Source organism: Ailuropoda melanoleuca, chromosome 17, assembly GCF_002007445.2.
Source record: "Ailuropoda melanoleuca isolate Jingjing chromosome 17, ASM200744v2, whole genome shotgun sequence".
Lineage (NCBI taxonomy): Eukaryota > Metazoa > Chordata > Mammalia > Carnivora > Ursidae > Ailuropoda > Ailuropoda melanoleuca.
This window is the reverse complement of record NC_048234.1, coordinates 1736685-1761757: the sequence shown is the minus strand read 5'-3', so window position 1 is coordinate 1761757 and position 25073 is coordinate 1736685. Positions and strand designations below refer to the sequence as shown.

Genomic DNA, 25073 nt, shown 5'->3' with positions numbered 1-25073 from the left:
GGGAATCCGGGCTCACTTTCACTCCAGGCTCGCATCCTCGTGGTCGCCTCGCCATGTGCACTGGAAAGTGCTCCCGCTTCTTGGGGCTCTCCCTCATCCCCCTCTCCCTGGTCTGCATGGTGGCCAATGCCCTCCTGCTGGTGCCTCAGGGCAAGACGGACTGGACGGACACCAGCCACCTCAGCTTGCAAGTCTTGCTCATGGGCGGCTTCCTCGGTGGGGGCCTGATGGTGAGCGGGCTGGGCACCCCTCGGCGGGGTCCTGAGCGCAGGCAGAGGGGGAGGGGGCGGGGTGGGGTAGCAGTGGCATGGGCGGGGACCTGTCCCCTGGAGCCTCCCATGCTGCCCCCAGCTACTGAGCGCCTGTGAGTTCAGCCCCTGAGCTGGACTTGCAAGGGAGAGGAGAAGGAGGGAAGGAAACGTCTGAGCAGAGACCCTCCTGGGTGGGGAGGGCGTCCTAGCCATCCCTCCCAGCGCTGGTGGCCCCGGATGCTAGACCAGCTCACCTCAGGGGCAGAGGAGAGGGAACAGCTGGCTGTGTGGGCGCTTATCAGGGCACGATGATAACGATGATAACGGGCCCGGAGGGTGGGTGTGGCGACGCTGGGCCCAGGAGCAGGGTCATAGCTCTGTCACCCCACCTGTCGCCTCCGAGTCCCCTCATTCGCGGCCCACACGTCTGGATGGCCAGCTGGTGCTGCCTCAACCCAGAACTCAGGCCAGCGTGGTGGAGAAGGTGCCCGGGTCTTCTGGAGACTCGGACCTGTCAAAAGTGGGGGGAGGGGAGACGCCTCTCCTGGAGGCCCTTATCCCCATCCTCCAACCCCTCCCTGTTTGGGGGAACTTCTGGAAGGTCAGGATAGTTGAACAGCATCATGGGCTGAAGACAAGAGACCTCCCCAGCAGGGCTCCTCCCTCCTCAGATGGAACGACCCGGATGGATGAAGGTCCCCAGGACAGGGCTCACCTTCTTTTGCCTCTTTCTCTGTCCACAGTGACATTCCTCCCTACACACTCCCCCAGTGTCACACTGTACCCCTCTCCGGCCCACCACGCCCACCTCCCTGCAATCTAACCAGCCTGCCTCTCGGGTGACCCCCCCCCCACGCCGAGCATGCCCCCCGGCTCATACTCATTCCCAGCTGCGCTCTTCCCAGCTCCAGGCCCTGAGCCGCTGGCTCACACAGTCCCCGCTGCTCCCCGGGGACACAGGCCGCGCGTCCCTGCTCTCCCTGGAGCTGGGTTCTCCAGGGTTCCCAGTGGGGAGAACGCAGTATCACAAAGAGGGAATGGGAGCTCCATGCGAGCAAGGCCTGCCTGTTCGCTGACTGCCGTGTGCGGTGCCTGCCCAGTCCAGTGCCCCGAACTTGACAGGCTCCTAACAGTCACGAGCAAAGTAAACAAATGGGCAAGAGGATTCCCGACAGGAGTAGGACCACCAAGGAAGCAAAGCAGCATGCTGGGGGGGGGGGGCTGTTTGTAGGATTTTCTTTTTTCTTTTTTTTTAAGATTTTATTTATTTATTTGACAGAAAGAGAGACAGCCAGCGAGAGAGGGAACACAAGCAGGGGGAGTGGGAGAGGAAGAAGCAGGCTCCCAGCGGAGGAGCCTGACGTGGGGCTCAATCCCACAACGCTGGGATCACGCCCTGAGCTGAAGGCAGACGCTTCACCGACTGAGCCACCCAGGCGCCCCAAGAGTATACTTAAAAAAAATTGTTATTTAATTTTTTTCCAGAGAGCGAGAGAGAGGTGGGCAAGTGAGCGGGGGGGNGGGGGGGGGGGGGGGGCAGAGAGAGGAAGGGAGAATCCTAAGCACAGCACCCACCCCACCCCCACCCACCCCCAGACACAGGGCTCCATCCCACTACCCTGAGATCACAACCTGAGCTGAAATCAAGAGTCGGATGCTTAACCAACAGAGCCAGCCAGGCGCCCCAAGAGTATACTTTTAATTTGTTTTAAGTCAACTCCATGCCACACATGGGGCTCAAACTCATAACCCCAAGATCAAGAGTCGAACGCTCTACTCTTTGAGCCAGCCAGGCACCCCCGTTTATAGCATGTTCAAGGACGGCCTCAATGAGGTGACATCTGAACTGAACCCCACAAGACAAGCGAAGGACCCTGCCCCGCAGACAGGGGGCTGGCAAGGACACAGCCTGAGCCCACACACCCAAGGACACCCATGGGCGGCTGGGACAGCCGGGGTTTCATGAGACGAGATCTGAGGTGGGCATGGGCCAGGGCATGCCCACCCTCATGAGGAATTTGGATTTTACTCTAAGCACAACAGGAAGCTATTGAAGGACCTTTTACCGTGTTTTGAGCTTTTGAACTTTTTTTCAAGCCCTACGGAGAAGCGCCCAGATCCTTAGGAGACAGCCCTGTGAATTCTGACCAAGTGAACCCGCCATGTAGCCAGTGCGCAGACCAAGGTCCAGGTCATTACCAGAATCCCAGACAGGCCTCCCACACCAGGCACTACGCCCACGAGACTCCCTGCTCCCTGATTTCTAACCCCGTAGGCTAGTTTTGCCTGTTCCGCGCTTTATGTAAGTGGAACCATCCAGTATAACAATTTTGTGTCTGGGTCCTCTCGCTTGACATGTGGTTGTGAGTTTCATCTGTATCATTATGTAGACACGTAGTCTGTTATTTCTGGTGCATTCCGCTGTGCGACTAGACCGCAGTTAATTTAAACATCCTACCGTCGGTGGCCGTTTGGATAGGCCCCAACTTGGGTTTATTATAAATTATGCTGCTATAAACATTCCTGTAAATGTCTTTAGGTGAAGTTCTGTTTGCGGTGCCGTTGGATGGATACTTAGGGGTGAAACTGCTGATTCTTAAGGTGTGCACGTATTCAGAGTGGATAGACATTGCCAGAGAGTTTTCTGAAGTTCTGACCCCAATTTCATTCCCGTCAGCAAAGTACGGGAGTATTAGCTGCTCCGTACCCCGCCGGATTGAGAAGTTCGCTGTGGGGTTAAGAGCTGGAGGTGAGCCGGCGATTAAGAGCAGACGGAGGCCACTGCGGTTGTCCGGGGGAGTTGACCGTGGCTAAGAATGGGCCTGGGGCCAAGCAAGCAGATTCGAGCTATAAACTCGGTGTTTCCTTCCACGTTACCGTGACCTTTCTCTCGACACAGAGTAGAGGGCAGAGAGTTAGACAGGGGAGCTTGGACAACAAAAGGAATTAAACACTGAGCATAAAAGTAGAAATCTCAAAGAGGTAGGTCATTCGAAACTGGTCAGTCCCAAAGGCAATTCTGAGTGTCTGGAGTCGGAAGCTTCCAGTTAAGTGTCCTCCCCAGAGAGGCGAAGCAAAGGGCCCAGGACTGGTTCTAGACCTGCCGGGAGACTTGGAAGAGGGGAGAGGGAGCATCCGGCAGGACTCCGTTCAGTTCTACGGGCATTTCTATGAGGTCACTATAACTGAGATAACAGAATCAAAACCCCCGGCCCCACCCCTAGCGAGGAATAAATGCTGCCTGGTACACTGTGTGCCGCCGGAACAGATGCGCAGGGAGGAGACGAGCACTCTGGAATTCCAGAGATAGGCGATAGGCAAAGAACCTGGCACGGGGCAGGAGATGAAGGCTAGCACCAAAGCGCAGAGCCTCGAAGGCCTTCCTAGAGCTCAGTCTTCTTTTTTTAAGACTCTATTTATTATTTTCTTTTTTCCTTTTATTTTTTAAAAGATTTTAATTTATTTATTTGACAGAGAGAAACAGCAAGAGAGGGAATACAAGCAGTGGGAGCTAGAGAGGGAGAAGCAGCTCCCCACTGAGCAGGGAGCCCGACGTGGGGCTTGATCCCAGGACACCGGGATCATGACCTGAGCCAAAGGCAGACTCTTGACGACTGAGCCACCCAGGCGGCTCTATTTATTATTTTAGAGACAGAGTGTGTGTGCATCGTGCGGGGGGGGGGGGACAAGGGGGGAAAGAGATGAAGAATCCCAAGCAGACTCCGCGCTGAGCACGGAGCCCGACGTGGGGCTCGATCCCACGCCCCTGAGATCGTGACCTGAGCCGAAAACCAGGAGTGGGACACTCCGCTGGCTGAGCCACCCAGGCGCCCCCATAGAGCTCAGTTTTGATGGGCCACTCTCTGAGGAGACCCTGAAGGCTTTGGGCAGAGAAAAGCCCCATTGAAAGCTAAGTTCACTCTGGTGGGAGGAATGTAGGATGGAGTGTTCAGCACCGGGCCCAGAGATACAGGTGTCTCATAGACAGGCTGAGAACGTCAACCCTGTGGGAGGTGATCCGGGATCGGACGGTGCAGACAAAAGGGCAGACACATTCAAGAACTGTTAGAGGAAAAATTGAGAAGACTTGAGGTCTGGCTGGGGGTGGAGGATTCAAGTTTTCTAGTGTGGGTGACCTGAAGAATATTTCCTCTGACAGAGACAAAAAAGGTCACAGGGAGGTGGATTTGGGGAACTTTGGGGCACTTGCGAGGTCAGTATGATGCTGGCTGGTTTGAGCTAAAACCGAGACACTGAAAGGAACATATCCTTCAGCAGGTGATCTGGATCTGGGGGTGAGTACTGTCCGAAGGGACAGCGGATGCCCTGAGAAGGGGTGAGCTCTGGGAGGAGGGCCACAGGGAGGAAAGAGGACAGAAAGGACCAGGGTTGGACCTTGGGGGTCCCTACACTTCCCATCAGAGCATTCACTAACGTTCTCCTCCCCCGCACCCCAGACACTCCGGCACCAGTGCTCCTTCCTGCTGCGCGGGGGATTTATAGTTATCGAGGCCGTCTTGACCTCAGGTCGACCTGTTATTTCATTAAATCCCGAGCACAGCCCTGTGAGTTAGGTCCTGAAGACCCAGAGACAGGAATCAGTTGGTGGACTGTGAAGTGAGCACAGGGTGGGCCTGAACCCTAGGCTCCCTGACTCCGTCTCAGTTGGGCACCTGCTAGGCACCAAGATTTGTGGAGGATGTCATGACATTGGGTCCTGCCCGCGTGGAGGCTGCAGTCTGAACACACATAAGCAGGCACGCAAGTAGTAATGTTGCAGAAAGGGAGAACCCAGAGGCGGCGCTCCAGGAGTAGTGGAGATAAGGTCTTCCACAGTCCAAAGGGCTGAGGGCACCCCAGGCAGCTCCAGGAGGAGAGGAGCACCGGATGCGCGATGCACGTGAGGTGTGGAGGATGCAGGGGGGTAGCGGGGCTCGCTGTCACACTGACCCTCCTTCGCAGGTGCTATGTCCGGGCATCGCGGCGGTTCGCGCGGGGGGCAAGGGCTGCTGCGGCGCGGGCTGCTGTGGAAATCGTTGCAGGGTAAGATCCAAATGCGGGCAGGACTCGGGGCTGGGTCTCTGAACCGGCCTCCGCAGAGCCACACCTGAAGCCACGGTCCCCCTCGCCACGGGAGCTCCCCCGCAAGGTCCCAGCTCTGCCTCGCCCCTCCCTGGCCCCCCGCCAACTTCGGCCTCCGTGGGCCTGCAAAGGGGACCAGGACCCCCACGAACCTCCGCGGCCTCTGGCTCTTAAGGGCAGCTAAGGGCCAGCCCCGGGCTTTGCCGGGAGATGTATTTCTCACGCGCCCGGAGCCGAGCGAGGTAAGGTGCGCGCACGCGGGAGGAGGCGGCCCCGTTCACCCCCCCCCCTTCACCGTGCACCCAGATGCTGCGCTCCGTCTTCTCCTCGGCGTTCGGGGTGCTGGGGGCCATCTACTGCCTCTCGGTGTCGGGAACCGGACTCCGAACTGGACCCAAATGCTTAATGGACAGCCGGTGGGACTACCACTTCAAAGACACCGAGTAAGGCTTCACGCGCCCCCCTTGCCTGCCTCTCCCACCCGGTCCGGAGCCCGGGAACCAGGCGCGCCTTCGCGGGAGCCCCTCCACTTGGGCCAACCCCCGCTCGGCGCCTGCGCGGGGCTGGGGGGCGGGCACTCCGAGTGCCCTCCCTCTCTCACGTGACCCTGCCCGCCCCGCCCTCCCCAGCGGCTCGTACTTGGAGAACCGCACTCTGTGGGCTTTGTGCGAGCAGCCGCCGGGCGTGGTCTCCTGGAACGTGACGCTCTTCTCGCTGCTGGTGGCCGCCTCGTGCCTGGAGATCGTGCTGTGCGGGGTGCAGCTGGTGAACGCCACCTTCGGCGTCTTCTGCGGCGATTGCCGGAAGAAGGAGGTGGGGCGGCGCGGGCTGGAGCCGGAGCGGGACCCTCCTTGCTCCCTGGCTGCGTCCTCACCTTCTCTCTTCCGCAGGGCACCCCTCAGTGAGGCTCCACTGACCGCCCTGCTCGCTCCTGGACGCCCGACTGGCCCACCCCGCCCTGGAAATAAACCTTTGAACTCTCGTGCGCGTCTCGGATGCTGCCCTCTGCGCACGAGCGCCCGAAGGCCCCCAGATACACAGGGCCTCGGGGGCGCTCCTGTTGGGGACCCCTGCCAGTTTTAGCAAGTGGTTGTTGAGCTGTTGGTAAACAAGACAGGCAAGTTCTATGCGCTCAAAGAATTTAACAATCCAGGTTGTAAGATGGGTACATTACCAAAAAAAAAAAAAAAAAGGCAATAGATTACTTCACTTTTTAAAGAACACGCTGGTGGTGGGATAGGCATTGGCTGATGGAGGGGCTTTTTAAAATAAGATGAAGCCTGAGAAAGTGAAATTGGAGCCGAAATCTTGTGCATGGGCTAGCCGCGTGGGTAGCTGGGGGATTCCAGGCGGGGAGCAGCAAGGACAAAAGTCCCAGGTGTAAATCCCAGGCGGAAATCCATACATGGAAAAGCCACTCTTTCACTTTCGTAGGGAAAGGAAGGAAACTGTGGAAAAGACTAGAGTTTAGCTTAAACTCTACAAAGTGAAAGCTTAAGGTGTTTAGCTTTATCGCCTCCTAATTTGGTAGCAGTTTCTCAGTCTGAGGTCACTGGTAGTTCAGAAAGGAAACGGCCTGACCTCTTAATGAGGACGAGGTGTCTACAGACGCCCTCAGGAAGCCAGGGACTTCCTTAACTTGGGCGCAAAACTGTTTCAGGGCATTCTCCTGGGTTATGGGTCCCTAACTTTCAGTGGGCTGCCGGGACTCCTGAGCCCAAACCGGAATTTGGGCCTGGCGCAGTGTGGGTCTGGGAGGAAGGCAGGGAGACGCCCTTTCCTACCGCGGAAACAAGCGAGACCAGAGCCAGCACAGAGAAGCTTTAATAGCGAGCGGTGGGACTGGCCCCGGGGCGGGCGCCCTGGTCGTTAACTGCGGCAGCAGAAAAAGCGCACGTCGTTCAGTGCGGTGTCGTCCCGGAGGCCCCTCGGCTGCTCCACCTTGGTCTGCAAACCGCACACGCCTTTGGGGCAGGGCTTACTCCATTCTCCAAAGTCGCCCCAGGCCAGGCCGGGCCCCTCCAGCTCCGTGCCGTCCGAGCAGCGGAAGCGCACGTTGTTGGCTGCCGTGTTGTCCCCTGGGGTCCTGGGGGCCTCCACGCGCAGCGAGAAAGCCACCAGGAAGCCACCGCCGGGACACCACAGGGGCTCGCTCCACGCGCCCCACCTGCCACGGAAGGGGAGAAGCGCTACCTCTGCCCCCCATCCCTACCCAGCCCTGGGGACTCCTCGGAGGGGTGCTGCATGACCCCGGTGGGTGGGGCCTCGTCACCCGACCTCCACCGAGGGGCGGGGGGGGGTGGTCTTGCAACCACTCCCCAGGTCTAAGCTGCCCCACAGCCCTGGAGGAGCATTTTAGCGGGAAGTATGGGAGTGCAACAGAGGGTAAGGGGCATATCCGCATCCCGGGGGGGCCCTTGGCACCTTCCAGACTGAGACTCCACCACCTGCGTGTTGCGCTCGGCGTTCCCGCGTGAGCAGTGCAGTCGGATCCCGTTCAAAGCGGTGTCGTCGCCAGGGATGCCTTGGGGGGGCTCCTCCTGGGCCGGGAGGAGCAGAGGGGTGAGGACCAGGTCAAAGATGGCCATCCTGTGTTCCCGTGCACACGGTCGTGCACCTCCCTCCTCGGAGACCCAGGCCTGAACCCCCACCTTGAGAGAGAACCCGCCGGCAAAGAATCCATCAGGACACATCTCGGGCCAGGCCCAGTCGCCCCAAGGACCCCCGTTGGTGACGTCGATGACCGACGTGTAGTCGCTCAGGCGGTGGGCTTGTGCATGTCCACAGCAGGTGGCCCACAGCAGCAGCAGCAGCTGAGCTCTGGCCCCCCTCCCCATCCTGCAGCCTCTGTGAGTTGGGCGCCTCACGCTGATTTATACCACCTCTGGCCCTCTGTAGGCTCTGATTACGGAAGGGCCTGCTGGATTAAGTGACACCCGAAACTAATCCGTTCCGGGAACCCTGCAGCCTCCATTCTCCGCTCAGGGCGACAGAGGCTCCCAGAGCTGGCGGAGAAGGGGCAGAGAGAGCTGAGCCGCTGAATAAACCACCCCCTGCTGAACACTGACTGTAGACCCTGACTTGCGGTTATGTTCTGAAGGCGTTGTTATTCAATCGTCACAACTCGTGTGAGAGGTGGGGATTACCCTTTCCGTTCCGCAGATGACGGAACTGGGGCTTAGAAATGGCAAGCAACTTGCCTAAGGTCAAGGTCAGCAAGTTGGGAAACACTCCAACACTGGGAAGTGGAGAGCCGTCACTCTAGGGGTGGGAGTGGTACTCCGAAATACTGGACAGGATTGGCCAGAGGCAACCTTAGGGACCTCCAGGATTTGCGGGAGCATTAGAGGGAGAGATGGGGCAAGAATCCGGGAACTGTGGGAGCTTGAAAGGATCTTCTCGGTGATTGGGGCCCTGACTCCCAGAGAATCTGGGGTACCCCTTCCCCTGAGAAGAAAATATACACAGACAGGAAAAATTCTAGGAAGTTTATGGACAGGGGATTGAGAACCACCTTAGAACAAGGGATGCTGTTTCTTCCGTCGCTTCCTGGGTCCTTCCCCTGAATGTTTTCCTAACTATGACCACCAGGTGGGCTCCTAATTTGGAAAGAGAAAGAAATGGCTCAGATTTGTCAAGGGGCACACCACGGATTGCCTGCTCTCCACACACTTTCCTGTGTTTGTTTGCTATATATTTATATGGCAATAATGTATTTGGGCCCCGGCAATATTGTAAGTGCTGGAAATAGGACAGCAACCAGGAAAAACAAGGCCTCTGTCTTCGTTGGAGCCCACATCTGCGTGGGGGAGACAGATGATACATTTTCCAATGGACCTTGAGCTCTCTGAAGGCTCTCTTTTGTCTTCTTGAGGCCTAGTACAGGGCCTGGATGCAGAAATAGTTAATAAAGTTTGGTATGAAGAGTAATGTGGGAGGTGTGCTTGCCTGGCTTAGTCCGCAGAGCACACAACTCCTGATTTTGGGGTCATGAGTTCAAGCACCATGTTGGGCATAGAGATTGCTTAAAAAAAAAAAATCACACACACGCAAAATGAATAACCTGAGAACCAGAACCAATCTGGAGTTTAAAAGAAATTAAACCACAAAAATGTAAATGGTTAAAGGCTAAAGTATAAAGCATCCACATCAAGACAGGTCCCCTGGAGACAGGATTGCGAATTTAGAAGTGGGTGCTTCCTGGATCCCAGGTGCCCTATGTTTGAACTTCATAGGTTAAGATTTATGGAGCCATTGTGGTAAGTTTTTCCATGTACAGTGTTTGCACGTACGTTATCATTTAATCCTCAGATGAGATCGACAAAGTACCTACTATTGTCCTCAATTTACAGTGGCGGGAATTCAAGCCCAGAGTTAATGAAGGGCCCACACCATTGCTCAGTGGGGGAACTGGCTCTCACCCCAGCCCCTCTTCCCTCTTACTACAACCTGCCCCTACACGGAAAGCAAACGCAGAGACGTGTGGTTGCTGCTGACCCCCCCCCCAATCCTCTTCATCCGGGGAATCCCCCCAAATCCTCTTCATCCTGTCCTTCACCGCTGGGATGCTGCCCACTGGGGCAAAGGGCACAGGGGAAGGGGGACTTAGTAGGTTAATTATTAACCCTTAGCAACTTAGGGCACCGCAGGCTTCTCCCGAGGTGGAGGGACAAGGACTGGCTTGGGGCTGGAGAGGCGGCGATGGCCCCAGCAGCAGCCGTGGGGGTCACGCTGCTTCCAATGGCCTCGCTGCGCTGGTTCCACCGCGCGATTCCTCTCGCACTCCTCTTGCTGCTGCTGCTTTATCTCTGTGCTTGGAGCTTTCGTGAGTGGTCCCTTCCCTCCTGCTCTGGGAGGAACCGGGAAGCCAAGCGCGGGGGACCTAAACCCCCTCCTCAATCCCTCACCGCTGGGCCTCGCCCCTCCCCAGGCGCTGTCTCAGGCTGCAGAGCCGGGACACAGTCGTGCTTTCCCGAGGGAACGCCGCCTGTCCAGGTATGCCCCACACAGGGCTGGGACCGGGGGCTCCGGGTGGGACCCCGATTGCGGGGAGTGGGGCCAGGCTGAGGATCTGGTGACGGGCGGGTCCTGCTCCTCGTCTCCCCTCTCTCGTCCCAAGCCAAGTACAGCAGGAGAGGCCAGCCGCAGGAGTAATTTCTGCAGGGCCCCACTGGGCTGCTGGGCGAAGGAGGCCCAACGGGCTAGGGGTTCTGCTCCCGCCGCCTTCCGCCCATGTCTACCCCCAGGTCCCGCTGCAGTCGGGTCCCCTGGAGGTCCCCGAGTGGGAGGAGCCTCAGTGTGTGGGCCCCCAGGGGGTGCTGGGGCGCGTGATGGGGCCGTTCCACGCCAGTCTGAACCCCGAAGGGGATGTGGCGTTGTCGCAGTACCTAGCTGGATGGAAGGCGCTGGTCAGGTGAGCGGTCTCGCGCCCCCCACCCGGCGCCCGCCTCCCAGGGCTCCCCCGCCTCCTCTCCAACCACCGCGCTCTGCCCGCCACGGAACACGCAGGTTCCTAATTCCCCTCGGCTCCATCTTCGCCTTCGCCACAAGCGAGGCCTTCGCCAAAGTGACAGCCCTCGAGGCTCGGGTGCACGGCCCAGAGGCGGCGCACTACTCGTCGCTGGCGGCCATGGTGGCGTGGGAGCGGCGGGAGGGACTGCTGGAGCGCCCCGGGATCGCCCCTCCAGACACCGCCATCTCCTCGGGCTCACGGATCCTGCTCTTGCTGCACCGAGCGCTGCGCTGGTCCCAGTTCTGCCTCCACCGGGTGGCGACCGGGACGCTCGGAGGCCCGGACGCCGGCGTGCAGTGCAGCGACGCGTACCGCACGGCCCTGGGCCCGCACCACCCGTGGCTGGTCCGCCAGGCCGCCCGCCTCGCGTTCCTCGCCTTTCCGGATCGCGACCGCTGGCTCGAGCTCGCGTGCCCGGGCGCCGGGAAGGCGGAGGCGCGGGCCGCGCTGGTCCGGGTGGCGGGCACCCTGGAGGATGTCTACAACCGCACCCAGGGCTTGCTGGCCGAGCGGGGCCTGCTCCAGCTGGCCTGAGGCCCCCTGCGGCGGGCACCCGCCGACAGCCGCACGCCCCGAGTCCAGCGGGCCGGCCCCCGCCTAGGCAAGCCAGGGGGCGGGGCCGCCGGAGCCGCGGCTCCGCGTGACGTCACCGTCTGGAAGCCCCGCCCCCGGCAGGGTGCGTGTGGCTCCCCTCCCGCTCTGCGCGGGGCGGGGGGAGGAGCCGTGGGAATAAAAAAGTATCCTTGGGTAGCGGTGGATTTAGGGCGTCTTGTGTGATGACGGCAGGCGCTTAAGGGAAGTGCAAAACAATGGATGTGGGAAGATGTGTCATCCCTTTTCCCGGCAGCCGAGAGACTCACGCTCCCCCGGGCCCGCTCCCAGCCACTCCCAAGGCTGCGGTTGCCAACTGCGGGCCAACTCTCCGGCCCAGACCTGCGCCCTGAGCCCTGGCCCCCGCACAGCCGGCTGCTTCCTGGACGCCTTCACACACGCCGCAAACGCAACACGTCCCACGCGGATCCATCCCCTCCTCCCACGACTGCACCACTCCGTGTTGTCCCCTGTCTCTGCCAATAAGTGGCACCCTCTCCTTTCAGCTGTCCAAGCCTAAAACCTGTGCGTCAGGACTCACACCAAGCACGCGCTCAGCTCCGTGATGTCTGTTCATTAAAAGACCTCCTTGGCCACTCCCACGACAATTGTGAACAGGAAAGTGTGTGGCCGTTTCATACGCTGAGAACTCTCAAATTGTGAGTCCCCTCCACTTTCCCCTGCACCCCAGAATCCTATATATACACCTACTTACTAGATATCTTCACCTGGATTTCTACCAGACATAACGAACCTAACATGTCCAAAACTGAGCTTCTCATACCCCTTTCTCCCCCGCCCCCAAACACTTCCTTCGTAGTCTTTGCCAGCTCAATAAATGACTACTCCGTTCTTCCAGGTCCTTAAGTCAAAAACTTGTAGTCATCCTGACTTCTGTTTCTCTCTCATCACACCCACATCTAATCTGTCAGAATCTGACCATTTCCCACTCTCTTCACTGCCACCACCCTTGTCAAGCCAACTGTATATCCATCACGTGGATAATTACGATAGCCTCCTAATTTTCTCTCTGTCCCATCCTCGGTTTCCCTAATGTGTATTTTCAATCTCAATTTCAGCCAGCCAAAGTAATCTCTTAAAATATAGATCATATCCCATCACTTCCAGGCTCAAAACCTTCCAGGGGCCCCCTATTGCACTCAGATGAAAAAAAATTAAGCAGTAAATTTTCTGGATCCTATTTTCAGTTGAGAACGAAGAAAAGCTTCATAAAGGTCCTACGTGATCTGACTCTGTACTGGCCAAATTGACCTCTTCGATTTTCATTCCATATTGCAGGCATGATCCTGCCTCAAGATCTTTGTACTTGCTCTTCCCTCTGTCTGGAATGCTTTCCCCCCAAACAGAGAAATGACTTCCCTCATTACTTCCTTCTGGACTTTACTCAAATGTCTCCTCAGGGAGACCTTCCCTGATGATTCTTTTTAAAATTTCAACACACACACACTTCCTATTTCCCTTTCCTACTGTTTTTTTTAATCTTAATATGAGTCACTATCTAATAACATGTTGTATATTGTACTTATTTGTTTTGTTTTGTTTCCATTGCGAAATGTAAGTTGCACGCAACAGGGAATTTCTAGACAGAAATTTGTTTTCTGATGTACCCCCAGTGTCTCAAACAGTGCCTGTCTCCTAGTAGACAATCAGTAGCTTTTTGTTAAACGAATGTCTGAACACTCAAAATGGGTCAGATGGCCGAAGCCAGGAGTCCAAAAGAAAAGAGGGGGTTGCATAGTAATGCAAGAATACTTAATGTTGCTGAATCATACATCAAAAAATGGTTGAAATGCTGAATTTTATGTTATGTTATTTATATTTTACTACAATAAAAAATTAAAAAGTAAAGAGGAGATGTGATTCTGGACAGGTGGTCAGGAGCAATTTCAAGAAGGATGTCACAAACTCCCTCACAGAGATAAGGCTTCATCTCCAGAGTTCACTGTAAGCAGGGGATTGTTTAGATCATACTTGGAATTCAAACGCCAGCTCCAGCTGTGGTATCTAGAAAACTATGGCGAGTCATAGGAAGACCGCTCCACACAATAACAGCAAAATACACATTCTTCTCAAATACACATGACATTCTCTAAGAGAGACCATATGTTAGGCCTCAAAAGATCTCAATAAATTTTAAAAGATTTGAAAAAATAAAAATAAAGAAAATTTAAAAAGATAAGGGGCGCCTGGGTGGCTCAGTCGGTTAAGCACCCAACTCTAGATTTCAGCTCAGGTCATGATCCCGGGGTCCTGGAATCAAGACCCGCATGGGGCTCCCTGCTCAGCAGGAAGCCTGCTTCTCCATCTCGCACTCCCCTTGCTTGTGTTCCCTCTCTCTCTGCCTCTCTCTGTCAAATAAATAAAATCTTTTTTTTTTTAAGATTTTATTTTTATTTATTCGACAGAGATAGAGACAGCCAGCGAGAGAGGGAACACAAGCAGGGGGAGTGAGAGAGGAAGAAGCAGGCTCATAGCAGAGGAGCCTGATGTGGGGCTCGATCCCATAACGCCGGGATCACGCCCTGAGCTGAAGGCAGACGCTCAACCGCTGTGCCACCCAGGCGCCCCTAAATAAAATCTTTTTTAAAAAATGAAAAAGATCTCAAATCAATAGATCAATCGTCCTCCTTAAGAAACTATAGAAAGAAGAGCAAAGTAAAACTTAAAAAAAAAAGCATTAGGAAAGAAATAATAAAGATCAGAGTGGAGGGGCGGTTGGCGTCTGCCTTCTTGGCTCAGGTCATGATCTCAGGTCCCCCCTGCCCTGCGGGGGAGTCTGCTTCTCCCTCTGCCCCTCCCCCTGCTCATAGTCTCTCTCTCTCTCAAATAAATATTTAATTTTTTTAAATGTGTTTCAAAGAACAACAGTGAAGGAAGTGAAAAGACAATCTATAGAATGGGAGAAAATATTTGCAAATCATATGTCTGATAAAGGCCTGGTATCTAAAAATACAAACGACCACCTAGGATTCAACAATAAACAGATAACCCAATTTTGGGGGGGCCTGGCTGATTCAGTCGCTGGAGCATGCGATACTTGATTTCCGGGTTGTGAGTCGGAGCCCCACGTTGAGTGCAGAGGTTACTTAAAAATAATAATAATAAAATAAAATAAAAATAAATCAGGCTAAGGATTTGAACAGACATTTCTCCAAAGAAGATATACACATGGTCAGTTAGCACATGAAAATATGCTGAACATCACTAATCATTAAAGAAATGAGGCGGGGGGGGAGGGGAAGAGATGCCACTTCACGCCCACGAGGGTGGCTAAAATAGCGCACAGTGACCCTCAGTGAGGATGTGGAGAAATCGCGATGCTCACGCATGCACCCAGGGCTGGCGGACCAGCATATGAGGGGCAGCTGCTAAAACAACGCTCAGTTCTTCAAAATGCTAAGTCTAGACTTTCCACATGACCCAGCAATCTCACTCCTAGTATACGGTCCTAGGTGTATCCACCCAAGAGAACTGAGAGCAGGGCGGGCATCCTAATTCAGAGACGCGCAAGCTCATCCCAAGAGCCTGTACGGCAACTCCCATCAGATTACGTCAGTCCCGCGCAGCCCGATGGGAAACGTAGGCGGTCCACACTGTCTTGGGCGCTTCTCGGTGTGTCGGCTGGCCACGCTGCCGTCAAGCGCTCACTGTCGCAAAAAAAAACCCTTCCCTGCGCCGTTCTTTCCCCTCCTCCGTCAACCGTGATTTAGCTTCGCCCGCAGGCGGCTTCACCGCGGGACTGAAGAGCGTGACAGAGCGCTTTACGACAGTTGCTTTGTGGCAGCGCCGGAGAAGGAAGATGGCGGCCACTGTAGTAGCCGCTCGAGGACCGGGGTCCGCGCCGGCCTGGGGTCCCGAGGCCATTACCCCTGACTGGGAAAGCCGGGGAAGTCTCCACAGGGGTGAGGAGGCACTCGGGGTTCAGGAGATGTGCGCAAGGCTTGATGCGATGGGACGATGAGGCCCGAGGGGCTTGGAAAACTGGAGGGCGGGGAAGGGAGGCGGTCTGATGTCTGTAGCAGGGAAGAGGTATCCTGAGCATGTTGGAGACTGGTGTGGAAGGGAGGCTGGAGCGCGGAGTCCCGGCATCTTGCGGGACGAGAGTTTCAGGCCGTAATGGGCCTCTGGGGATTTGAGGGTTGGGATTCTGGTATTCTGCGGGGCTGTTGGGGCCCCCAGGAGACTTGTTAGCGGGTCGGTGGCGCACGACTTGCGTACTCCAGGAACTGCATTGAAGAATATACTGGAGAATGGGAAGAGACCCAGATTCACCCCTTTCTTCTTTCTCCCAGACCACTATCATGGCCGTGCAGTTTGAAGGGGGCGTGGTTCTGGGAGCCGACTCCAGAACGACCACTGGGTGAGCTCAGGACAGATGCTGGCAGGTCATCCCATCTTTTCCTTCCTTCCTTCCGTCCTTCCGTCCTTCCTTCCGTCCGTCCTTCCGTCCTTCCTTGCCTAGCAGTCCCTCCTTACCCTCCACAGCCCACCGCGGGAAGGGAGGTTTCTCCCCTCCTTGGACTTAAGGATCTGCTCCAGATCCTACTACTTTCCAGTTTTCCCTCTCACCCGTTGGCGAAATTTTTGCAAAAGTCTGTTCTCCAGCTAGCTTCAGTTTGGGTGAGAATTAATGGGAAATGCAGAAATTCCTATTCCTGAGCCCTGGGAGTAGGTAGTCATGGGACGGGGGTGGGAGACGAGTGGGATGGCTCCCTCATTATCCTGCCACCCTGCAGGTCCTACATCGCCAATCGAGTGACTGACAAGTTGACACCTATTCACGACCGTATTTTCTGCTGCCGCTCGGGCTCAGCTGCTGACACGCAGGCAGTAGCCGATGCGGTCACTTACCAGCTTGGTTTCCACAGGTACTTGTGGGCAGGGGAGGAGCAAGTGTCTGCAGGGAGCTGGGACCCGAGGTGCTAAATGGTCTGCTCCCAGGTCCTGACGCTGCCTCTCCTGTCACTCCTCGCCCTCTAGCATTGAGCTGAATGAGCCTCCGCTGGTACACACGGCAGCCAGCCTCTTTAAGGAGATGTGTTACCGATACCGGGAGGACCTGATGGCGGGAATCATCATTGCGGGCTGGGACCCGCAAGAGGGTGGGCAGGTGAGACACCCCCACTCCCACCCGGGCACTGGAACCATGCCTTTGATCCTCTCCCCACCCCAGCCATTTTCTATTTTTCTTCCCAGTCTCTACCTCACTTACTATAAACTCTTCCCAGCCGATCCCACATGGACTGGTGGTGTATGTACAACCGGTGACTCTCCTTGCATCTGGCAGGTGTACTCAGTGCCCATGGGGGGTATGATGGTAAGGCAGTCCTTTGCCATTGGAGGTTCTGGGAGCTCCTACATCTATGGCTATGTCGATGCTACCTACCGGGAAGGCATGACCAAAGAGGAGTGTCTGCAGTTCACTGCCAATGGTGAGAACTTGGCTTTCTGGGCCTGTGAACTCCAGCCCTCACGTCCAAGCCACCCTCATATCCATTCCTCACTTCTTGCAGTGATGCCAGCATCTGACTCTGACCCCAGCTTTCTTCTTTTGTTCACAGCTCTCGCCTTGGCCATGGAGCGGGACGGCTCCAGCGGAGGGGTGATCCGCCTGGCAGCCATTGCGGAATCAGGGGTAGAGCGGCAGGTACTTTTGGGAGACCAGATTCCGAAATTCACCATTGCCACTTTACCACCCCCCTGATGCCTAGAATTCTAGGATACAATGAGAGACGCCCCATAGTAACGTAAAATTCAATAAACAGTTTGTCCGAAAGAATCTGCCCTGAGGATCTTTTCTTGACCTCAAGTCTGCACTTGTTTGGCCCCTCCTGTGCGTTCAGAGCTCTGCCTGGAGCCGGGAGGGAGACAGGCCTTTGCAAGAATGATTTTCAGGCCACTTTCTCCAGACCACCTTCCGCCACACTCCCTTTCCTGCACCATCCCCAGGTCCTTAGGACACCAAGGTGTAGTTGAAATGGGGGCTCCCAAGAAATGACCCACCCCCTTCCCTGTTCAGGCCCAGGGTGGAACTCAGAATCCTGACCGGGACTGGGGTCACCTCCCCTCAGCCTGCCTCCTGCTTGTCATCATGGCTGGCTCCTGACCCAAAGGCCAGAGGACACCAGATCTGTGGTCCAGACTCGTGGTCCCTCCCTCCCCACTCACCTCTGTCACTTCATCTTGTCCGGAAGAGCAGCATGACTACATTGGCTTTGGGGACAAAGTGGACCTTGTTTGGAAGTAGCATTTACGTTGGGTGTCGGGCAGGAGAGGGGGTCCTTGGGAGCACCGTGGGCCAGCCCTGAAAGCTGTCATTCCCACGGGGCTGTGACGGTGGCGCAGCCTTCAGCCCCTGGGATGGGAGCCCACTGAAGCCATTCCCGGGGCCTCTGTTCTTCCTCTACTCTGGGGAAAAGGGACCTGTAGAAACCACATGGAAGAGCTTGGCTCTAGAATATGATCCTGCCCTGGAAAATTTTGGAGGCTACAAGGGAGGCTTCCTAAGGAGGTGGGAGGTCCTGGATTAAGTGAAAAACAGCAGAGGAGGACTTCTCACCCCAAACACATACCTCAAACTGAAAGAAACCCATAAAGAGGGGCGCCTGTGGCTCAGTCTGTTCAGCGTCTCACTCTGGATCGCGGCTCAGGTCAGGATCTCAGGGTCCAGGGGTGGGGCCCCGTGTCCGCTATGTGCTCAGCAGGGAGTCGGCTTGAGATTCTCTCTCCCTCTTCCCTCCCCCCTCCCCCCACCCGCGCCCTGCTTGCTCATGCTCTCTCTCTCTAAAAAATAAATAAATAGATCTGCAAAAAAAATAAATAACCCATGGAGAACTTTTGACTTTTCTGCAAAACCTGTTTCCCCAGTCCTCCCTCCCTCAAGGCGTCCTTGCTTCCTCCGTTCCCCTGCGCTCTGCACGGAGCTGGACAGTAGCTCCGAAAAGCTCCGAGCGCTTCTTGCCGTCTGCCCGCCGCTCTTCTGTAAGCGACGGGACATTAATTCCAGGCGTAGGACAAAGTGGTTCGACAACTGCTGTGCTCGCCGCACCCCCGTCTCCATCCCGGCTGCCATCTTGACTTGCCTGCAGGATGCCAGCCGCGCCGTCCGTGACCTTGCTGCTCCCGCACTTGGCCTCCCGCAGCCTTTTCCGCAGCAACCAGCCGGAGTGATCTTTCAGTGTAAGTGGGCGCATGTTGTGCCCTGCTTGACCTCCCTCCATGTCTCCCCGTCCCATCTAGGATGACATTTTAGCTCCTCACCGTGGCCCGGTGCACCCAACAGGTCCCCCCAGCGGTGACACTCCAGTCACTGGCTTTTTTTCTCTTCCCTAGGACCTCAGGGGTTTTGCACTTACACTGCCTGTTTTTCCTGCCCAGGACTCATCCTCCCTGATTTTTTTTTTTTAATAAACTTTTTTTTTTTTTAAGGCATGTCTCCACCCAGTGTGGAGCTTGAACTCACGACCCCGAGATCGAGAGTCGCATGCTCCGCCGAAGGAGCCCGCCAGGCGCCCCATAAAATAAACTTTTTTAGAGCAGTTTTAGGTTCGCGACAGAACTGAGCGGAGGTTTCCCGTCCGCTGTGCCTGCCCTCACGCGCCCAGCCTCCCCTGCTGCCAACATCTGTTACAGCGAGTCCCCACGACACCGGGGTTCCCGATTCTCACTTGGCTCCTGACCATTCGGCTCTCAGCTCAAATGGCACCTTAGCAGCAGCTCCTTCCCGACTACCTGGGATTCCAGAAGCGCCCCCTCCATCCTGCTCTCGCAGTACCGTGTAATTTGCTTCCTAGCGATCGCTCCTCGCTCGTGTGTTTATTTACCGGCTGTGAGAAGAGCAAGCTCTGCTTGGTCCACTGATGCGTCCTCACTGCCCGTCAGGGAGGAACGAATGTGCTCCCTTGCCTCATCCCCAGTGCTGTCCGGCCTCCAGCCTCTCCAGCAGCTCACCACCCTCCACTCCGAGCTTGACCTCGGGGCACCCGCTTCTGCCAGCCCCATCTGGGCTCCGCAGGAGGTCAGCTACGCTATATTCACCAGCCCCACGTCCCGTCCCCTCCGTGCTGCGCTCCCCAGCTCAGCCCCAGGACCACCCCCACCCCAACACGCACGCATGCACACAACACTGGGCAACTCTGAGTCTGTTTAATGACAACGTCATGAGGGACTTGGGGCCGGGTGCATCACGGAGAAGTCTGGGGAGGGAAGGTTGCAAAGTTCCCTGGAAGGTCAGCCCCGGGCTGTCCCCATCAGATGGTGGAGTCGTTGGCGGATGCGACGTCATGCAGCTGGTGGCGGAAGGAGAGTCGGGCTTTGCGGCTGAAGTAGGCTCCAGACCCCGAGGAGGGTATCCCTCCCTCGGCCACGATGGGGGCTATAGGCGGGCTGGGGTTTGGATCTGGAGGGGCTGTGGGATCCAGGCCTGAAAGGGGGGTTGGAGGAGGGAGAAGCGTGTTGTGGGGCAGCATCCTCCTTCCTTCCCTGCAGGGAGGAGGAAAGAGGCCAGGGCGGTCCCAGGGCAGGGAGAGGGGACGTTGAGAGCGGGGCTGGTTTCACCGGCCTGCGACCTATGTGGTCACACAGGGCCCCACACGCAGAAGGGCCCCCGGGCTTGCTGGGATGGTCTGCCATCACTGTCTTGAAGGTGTTAATAATTGTTACTGGGGGCTTCACATCCTCCTCTTGCATTGGGCCGTCCTATGGAGGATCCACCTCCCACCCAGGGGAACAAACTATTCCTTTCCCTTCACTGGTTTGAGCGTTTACCTTTCTCCCCAGAGAGACAGCGCCCCCCGTTTTCCTCGGTCTCCCCCCATACCTGCTCCTCTTTCAGTCCCCCGCTGTCTCCGGCACCCACACCATGGGAAGCACCATGCCCCCTTGAGACCCATCTCAACAGTGGAGGAGACCAGGATGCTGGGAATGGCCAGGAGGGCCCCAGGAGGAGGGGTGTGGCTTCCAAGCCCCCCCACTGTGGGCCAAACTACCACTTAGCCTCAGACCGCCTGGTGATTACAGGCGCCAGGGGATGGAAGGAGGAGAAGAGGGAGGAGGGAAGAGGTGGACGGGTACCCCATTCAAACACCTATCCTTTTGTGCCCCCTTCACTTGGGGCAATCTCTGGTCTCCTGGGAGAAGCAGGAGGACGCTGCGGGGGGAGGGACGGCAGAGAGACGCGGAGGTGCTGGGACCCACAGACGCAGTGAGAATCCACTGCGGCAAAGCCGGACGACTCGGTGCCAGCCTGGACACTGCCGGGGGCTCGTTTGTATTCCAGAATGAGAATCCAGATTTTAGAGAGTAGTCTATTTTTGTAGAACGAGACATTGTGCAGGGCGGGGGAAACGTTCGGTTCTCGCCAAGCGGTCCGGGAGCTCTCGTCCCCTGCTCGGAGGACAGTTGTGGGAGATTCATGATGCTGTCCCAGGTAGGTCCGAGAGAGACCCTTCCACACGTTGCTTTAGTTCACGTGCCTGTAGCGATCCTTTGAGGCGTTACTGCCGTCCTGCTTTCACAGCTGATGAACCGGGGGCTCGGAGATTCGCCCAAGGTCACACAGGCGTGAGAACAGGAACTCACGTTTACCCCCGCCGGGCCGACCCGGCCACTCTGAACCCCATGGGCGGACCTTTGGCACTGATGCCCTCAGCCAGGCCTGGGGGACCGGAGCCCCTGCGGCAAGGCCTCTGGACGTCCCACTCCCGTCGAGCTGTGCGAACGCGATCTTACCCTTTGCTGAGGGTGTGTGGTGCGGCAATGCTTGGGAAACATCGCTGCCTAGACTGTCAGACTTAGAAATCGGGTTCCTATTTCCAAAACGACTTGATTGAAGTACAAATTTCCATGCACTTGAATACACACATCTGTGTACAGTTCTGTGAGTCCTAACAAGTGTCTACACCCGGGGAATAACCACCCCAATCAAGATATGGGACATTTCCAACACCAACTTCCATTAACGTGCCTTACTGCCAACCTCGTCCCCTCCCCGGCCACAGGAGCCCACTGATCTCAGCTCAGTGGGTCTAGATCCGTCTGCCTGTTTCGGAACATTGTATGAACGACTTGAATAGTGTTACCTTCTTGTGTCCAGTTTCTGTCGGCATAATGGTTTTGAAATTCACCCATTTGCAGTTTTACTTGTGTTTTTTGTAGTAACAGTTTATTGATATAAATGACATTATATTTACAGCTGCACAGACATCCCATTTTATAACATTTTCATGACCCTCAAGAGACCCTGCAGCCCCTGCCAGCCCCCCCCACCCCATTCTCTTCCTCCCCAGCTGGTGGCCACCACTAACCCACCTTCTGTCTCTATGGATTTCGTGTAAATGAAATCCTACCCTATGTGGTCCTTTGCGTCTGACCTCTTTCACTCAGCATCGTGTTTTCAAGGTCGTCCCTGTTGTAGCACGTGTTAGGACTACAGCACTTCCCGTGTACCCGTTCATCGACTGACCCACCTGGGCTGTTTCCACGTCTGGGCTATTTGAATACTACTCCTACCGACATTCACGTGCAGGTGTTTGTGCCGACATCTGTTTTCAGTTCTCTCGGGTATACTTTTTTCTTTTATTTCTCTAAAGTTTCCTTTATTTATTTGAGAGAGAGAGAGAGTGCAACCAGGGGAAGGGGAGAGGGAGAGAGAGAATCTCAAGCAGACTCCCCACGGAGCTTGGAGCCCTAGTCCGGGCTCGACCCCACGACCCTGAGATCATGACCTGAGCCGAAACCAAGAGTCGGCTGCCTAACCAACTGAGCCACCCAAGCACCTCTAACCTTCTTTCTTTTAAGTGACGTATAGTTGACACATGATGTCACCTTAGTTTTAGGGCACTGGACAGTGACTGCACAAGTCTGTACCTTACGCTGTGCTCACAAGTGTAGCTACAACCCGTCGTCGTACAACGCCAGCACAGTAACACTGACGGCACAGTAACATGACAAGTCATGTTTTCATTTTCTTTTTTTTTTTAAAAGATTTTATTTATTTATTAGAGAGAGATAGAGACAGCCAGCGAGAGAGGGAACACAAGCAGGGGGAGTGGGAGAGGAAGAAGCAGGCTCCCAGCGGAGGAGCCCGATGTGGGGCTTGATCCCACAACGCCGGGATCACGCCCTGAGCCGAAGGCAGACGCTTAATGACTGCACCACCCAGGCGCCCCATGCTTTCATTTTCTAAGGGTAAATACCCAGTAATGAAATTACTGGATCAGGTGGTACTTCTTTCACTTTCTTGAGGACCCTCCATACTGTCTTCCACGGTGGCTGCACCAGTTTGCATTCCCACCAACAGGGCACGGGGGTTCCTTTTTCTCCACATCCTCACCAACACTTGTTATTTCTTATCTTTTTTGTTTTAGCCATTCTGACGGGTGTGAGGTGGTCTCTCGTTGTGGTTTTGATTTGCATTTCCCCGATGATGAGTGATGGTGAGAGTCTATCTTTTCATGTGTCTCTTGGCCATTTGTATGTCTTCTTTGGGAAAATGTCTGTTCAGGTCTTCTGCCCATGTTTAAATCAGATTATGTTTTTTGGTATTGACTTGTATAAGGTTTTTTTGGTTTTTGATTTTTTCTTAAGCAGTCTCCATACCCAGCCCAAGACCCCGAGATCAAGACCTGAGCTGAAATCAAGACTCAGACACTTCACTGACTGAGGCCCCCAGGTGCCCCATAGAAGTTCTTCATAGATTTTGGATACTAATCCTTCCCTGGATCTATCATTGGCAAATATCTTCTATTCAGTGGGTTGTCTTTAGTTTTGTTGTTTCCTTTGATACACAAAAGCTTTTTATTTTGAGGAAGTCCCAATAGTTTATTTTTGCTTTTGTTTCCCTTGCCTCTGGAGATGCATCTAGAAAGAAGTTGCTAGAGCTGATGTCAGAGACCTTACCTCCTGTGCTCTCTTAGGCAGTAAGGTCTCTGATTTCAGGCCTCACATTTAGGTCCTTCATCCAGTTTGAGTTTATTTTTTATTTATTTATTTTTTTTAAAGATTTTATTTATTTATTTGACAGAGATAGAGACAGCCAGCGAGAGAGGGAACACAAGCAGGGGGAGTGGGAGAGGAAGAAGCAGGCTCATAGCGGAGGAGCCTGATGTGGGGCTCGATCCCATAACGCCGGGATCACGCCCTGAGCCGAAGGCAGACGCCCAACCGCTGTGCCACCCAGGCGCCCCTGAGTTTATTTTTGTGCCTGGTGTCAGAAAGTGGTCCAGTTTCATTCTTCTGCGTGGAGCTGTCCAGTTTTCCCAGCACCATTTATCAAAGAGACTGTCTTTTCCCCACTGGATATTCTTGCCTTCTTTGTCTTGGATTAATCGACCATACAGGTGTGGGTTTATTTCTGGGCTCTCTATCCTGTTCCACTGATCTCTATGTCTATTTTTGTGCCGGTGCCATACTGTCTTGATTATGGAGTACTCAATGCTTAATATTTTGAGGAACTCTCTTCCAAGGTGGCCGCACCATTTTACACCACCGAGTAACAGTATATTACCACACATTAATCAACATAAAAAACCTCTTCTCTTTAAAAAGCACCATTATTTTAAGCACACAAACCCCATTCAGTGAAAAAGTGTTAGTGATACAAGTATCTGATGAAGGATTTACATCCTAAATACAGGGGCCTCTGGCTGGCCGGGTTGGTAGAGCCTGACACTCTCGATCGCAGGATCCTGAGTTCAAGCCCCATGTTGGGTGCGGAGCCCACCTAAAAAAATAAGAAAATAAAGTAAAAATACAAAATACATCAAGAACTCTTAATTCAGTAAGACAACATATTTTTTTAAAAATTAGCAACAGATTGGGGCGCCTGGGTGGCTCAGTCGTTGAGCGTCTGCCTTCGGCTGAGGGCGTGATCCCGGCGTTATGGGATCGAGCCCCGCATCAGGCTCCTCTGATATGAGCCTGCTTCTTCCTCTCCCACTCCCCCTGCTTGTGTTCCCTCTCTCGCTGGCTGTCTCTATCTCTGTCAAATGAATAAATAAAATCTTTTTTTAAAAAAAATTAGCGACAGACTAGAACAGACACTTTGCAAAAGACGATCTACCAAAGGACCGATAAGCACACGAAACACGGTCCACATGAAGCATCAGAGAAATGCAGACGCCACTGCAGTGATTTCCTACTTAGCTCTTTAGAAAGGCCAACACTAAAAAGATTGACAGCTCCAATGGAGGCCGTGCTGTGGGACAGTGGGAAGTAACATCCCTTGATTTTGGCGATGCAGAACGGAACAACCATTTTGGAAACCAGTCTGGCCGTGTCTTGGAAAGTTAAAAAAACACTTCTTCCACGACCCGGCAACTCCACTCCTAGCTATTTACCCAAGAGCAAGGAAAACGCAAATACACCCCAAGACTTAGGCAGGAACGTTTACGGGAGCTCCATCGCAACAGACGAGAAACAACCCAGATGCTCCTCAAAAGGAGAGATCAGGACATCTGCGTTTAAAAAGGAGGGCATATTTTGTCCTTTAGAACTTGAGCGCTTCCAGTCTCCCCCCGCTTGATTTTCAGTCCCGGGGGAGCGGGGTGCTCGCTCCCGGTGGTTCGCGCAGAGTCCGGCCCGGGGCCAGGGCGCGGGAGACGGCGCGCAGGGGCAAG

The 25073-nt window shown here is 55.1% G+C and overlaps 4 protein-coding genes across 5 annotated transcripts; 3 read left to right on the top strand and 1 right to left on the bottom strand.

Moving 5' to 3' along the window:
• TM4SF5 (transmembrane 4 L six family member 5) lies at window positions 1-6315 on the top strand. Its single transcript, XM_002924442.4, has 5 exons — window positions 1-230; window positions 5214-5294; window positions 5640-5776; window positions 5963-6146; window positions 6224-6315. The coding sequence occupies exons 1-5, from the start codon at window positions 54-56 to the stop codon at window positions 6236-6238; spliced, it is 594 nt and encodes a 197-aa protein (XP_002924488.4). The 5' UTR covers window positions 1-53; the 3' UTR covers window positions 6239-6315.
• An 824-nt stretch (window positions 6316-7139) lies between these two features.
• Window positions 7140-9872, bottom strand: VMO1 (vitelline membrane outer layer 1 homolog). The gene is made up of 3 exons (XM_002924470.4): window positions 7985-9872; window positions 7758-7873; window positions 7140-7500 (listed from the first exon to the last, which is right to left on the bottom strand). The coding sequence occupies exons 1-3, from the start codon at window positions 8168-8170 to the stop codon at window positions 7203-7205; spliced, it is 600 nt and encodes a 199-aa protein (XP_002924516.1). The 5' UTR covers window positions 8171-9872; the 3' UTR covers window positions 7140-7202.
• Window positions 9870-13261, top strand: GLTPD2 (glycolipid transfer protein domain containing 2). Of its 2 annotated transcripts, none has more exons than XM_034646909.1 (5): window positions 9870-10158; window positions 10264-10328; window positions 10580-10746; window positions 10842-11521; window positions 11693-13261. In XM_034646909.1, exons 1-4 carry the CDS (start codon window positions 10035-10037, stop codon window positions 11377-11379), a joined length of 894 nt encoding a protein of 297 aa, XP_034502800.1. In that variant the 5' UTR covers window positions 9870-10034; the 3' UTR covers window positions 11380-11521; window positions 11693-13261. The 2 variants fall into 2 exon arrangements, with proteins under 2 accessions (XP_034502800.1, XP_034502801.1); XM_034646910.1 differs by lacking the exon at window positions 11693-13261 and adding an exon at window positions 11632-11650.
• A 1995-nt stretch (window positions 13262-15256) lies between these two features.
• Window positions 15257-17236, top strand: PSMB6 (proteasome 20S subunit beta 6). The gene is given in 7 exon segments (XM_002924469.4): window positions 15257-15343; window positions 15345-15359; window positions 15750-15817; window positions 16194-16325; window positions 16438-16567; window positions 16745-16889; window positions 17019-17236. Coding segments are annotated over 7 exon segments (720 nt in total). The 3' UTR covers window positions 17162-17236.
• Window positions 17237-25073: the final 7837 nt, after the last annotated feature.

What these genes read in the sequence shown, in the direction of transcription:
- TM4SF5 (XM_002924442.4), top strand. Translation starts at nt 54, where the DNA reads ATGTGCACTGGAAAGTGCTCCCGCTTCTTGGGGCTCTCCCTCATCCCC. An exon ending in TCCTCGGTGGGGGCCTGATG is followed by an intron (nt 231 to 5,213) that starts GTGAGCGGGCTG and finishes CCTCCTTCGCAG; the next exon opens with GTGCTATGTCCGGGCATCGC. An exon ending in GCTGTGGAAATCGTTGCAGG is followed by an intron (nt 5,295 to 5,639) that starts GTAAGATCCAAA and finishes CCGTGCACCCAG; the next exon opens with ATGCTGCGCTCCGTCTTCTC.
- VMO1 (XM_002924470.4), bottom strand. Translation starts at nt 8,170, where the DNA reads ATGGGGAGGGGGGCCAGAGCTCAGCTGCTGCTGCTGCTGTGGGCCACC. An exon ending in CCGGCGGGTTCTCTCTCAAG is followed by an intron (nt 7,874 to 7,984) that starts GTGGGGGTTCAG and finishes CTCCCGGCCCAG; the next exon opens with GAGGAGCCCCCCCAAGGCAT. An exon ending in GTGGAGTCTCAGTCTGGAAG is followed by an intron (nt 7,501 to 7,757) that starts GTGCCAAGGGCC and finishes CTTCCGTGGCAG; the next exon opens with GTGGGGCGCGTGGAGCGAGC.
- GLTPD2 (XM_034646909.1), top strand. Translation starts at nt 10,035, where the DNA reads ATGGCCCCAGCAGCAGCCGTGGGGGTCACGCTGCTTCCAATGGCCTCG. An exon ending in TCTCTGTGCTTGGAGCTTTC is followed by an intron (nt 10,159 to 10,263) that starts GTGAGTGGTCCC and finishes GCCCCTCCCCAG; the next exon opens with GCGCTGTCTCAGGCTGCAGA. An exon ending in AGGGAACGCCGCCTGTCCAG is followed by an intron (nt 10,329 to 10,579) that starts GTATGCCCCACA and finishes GTCTACCCCCAG; the next exon opens with GTCCCGCTGCAGTCGGGTCC.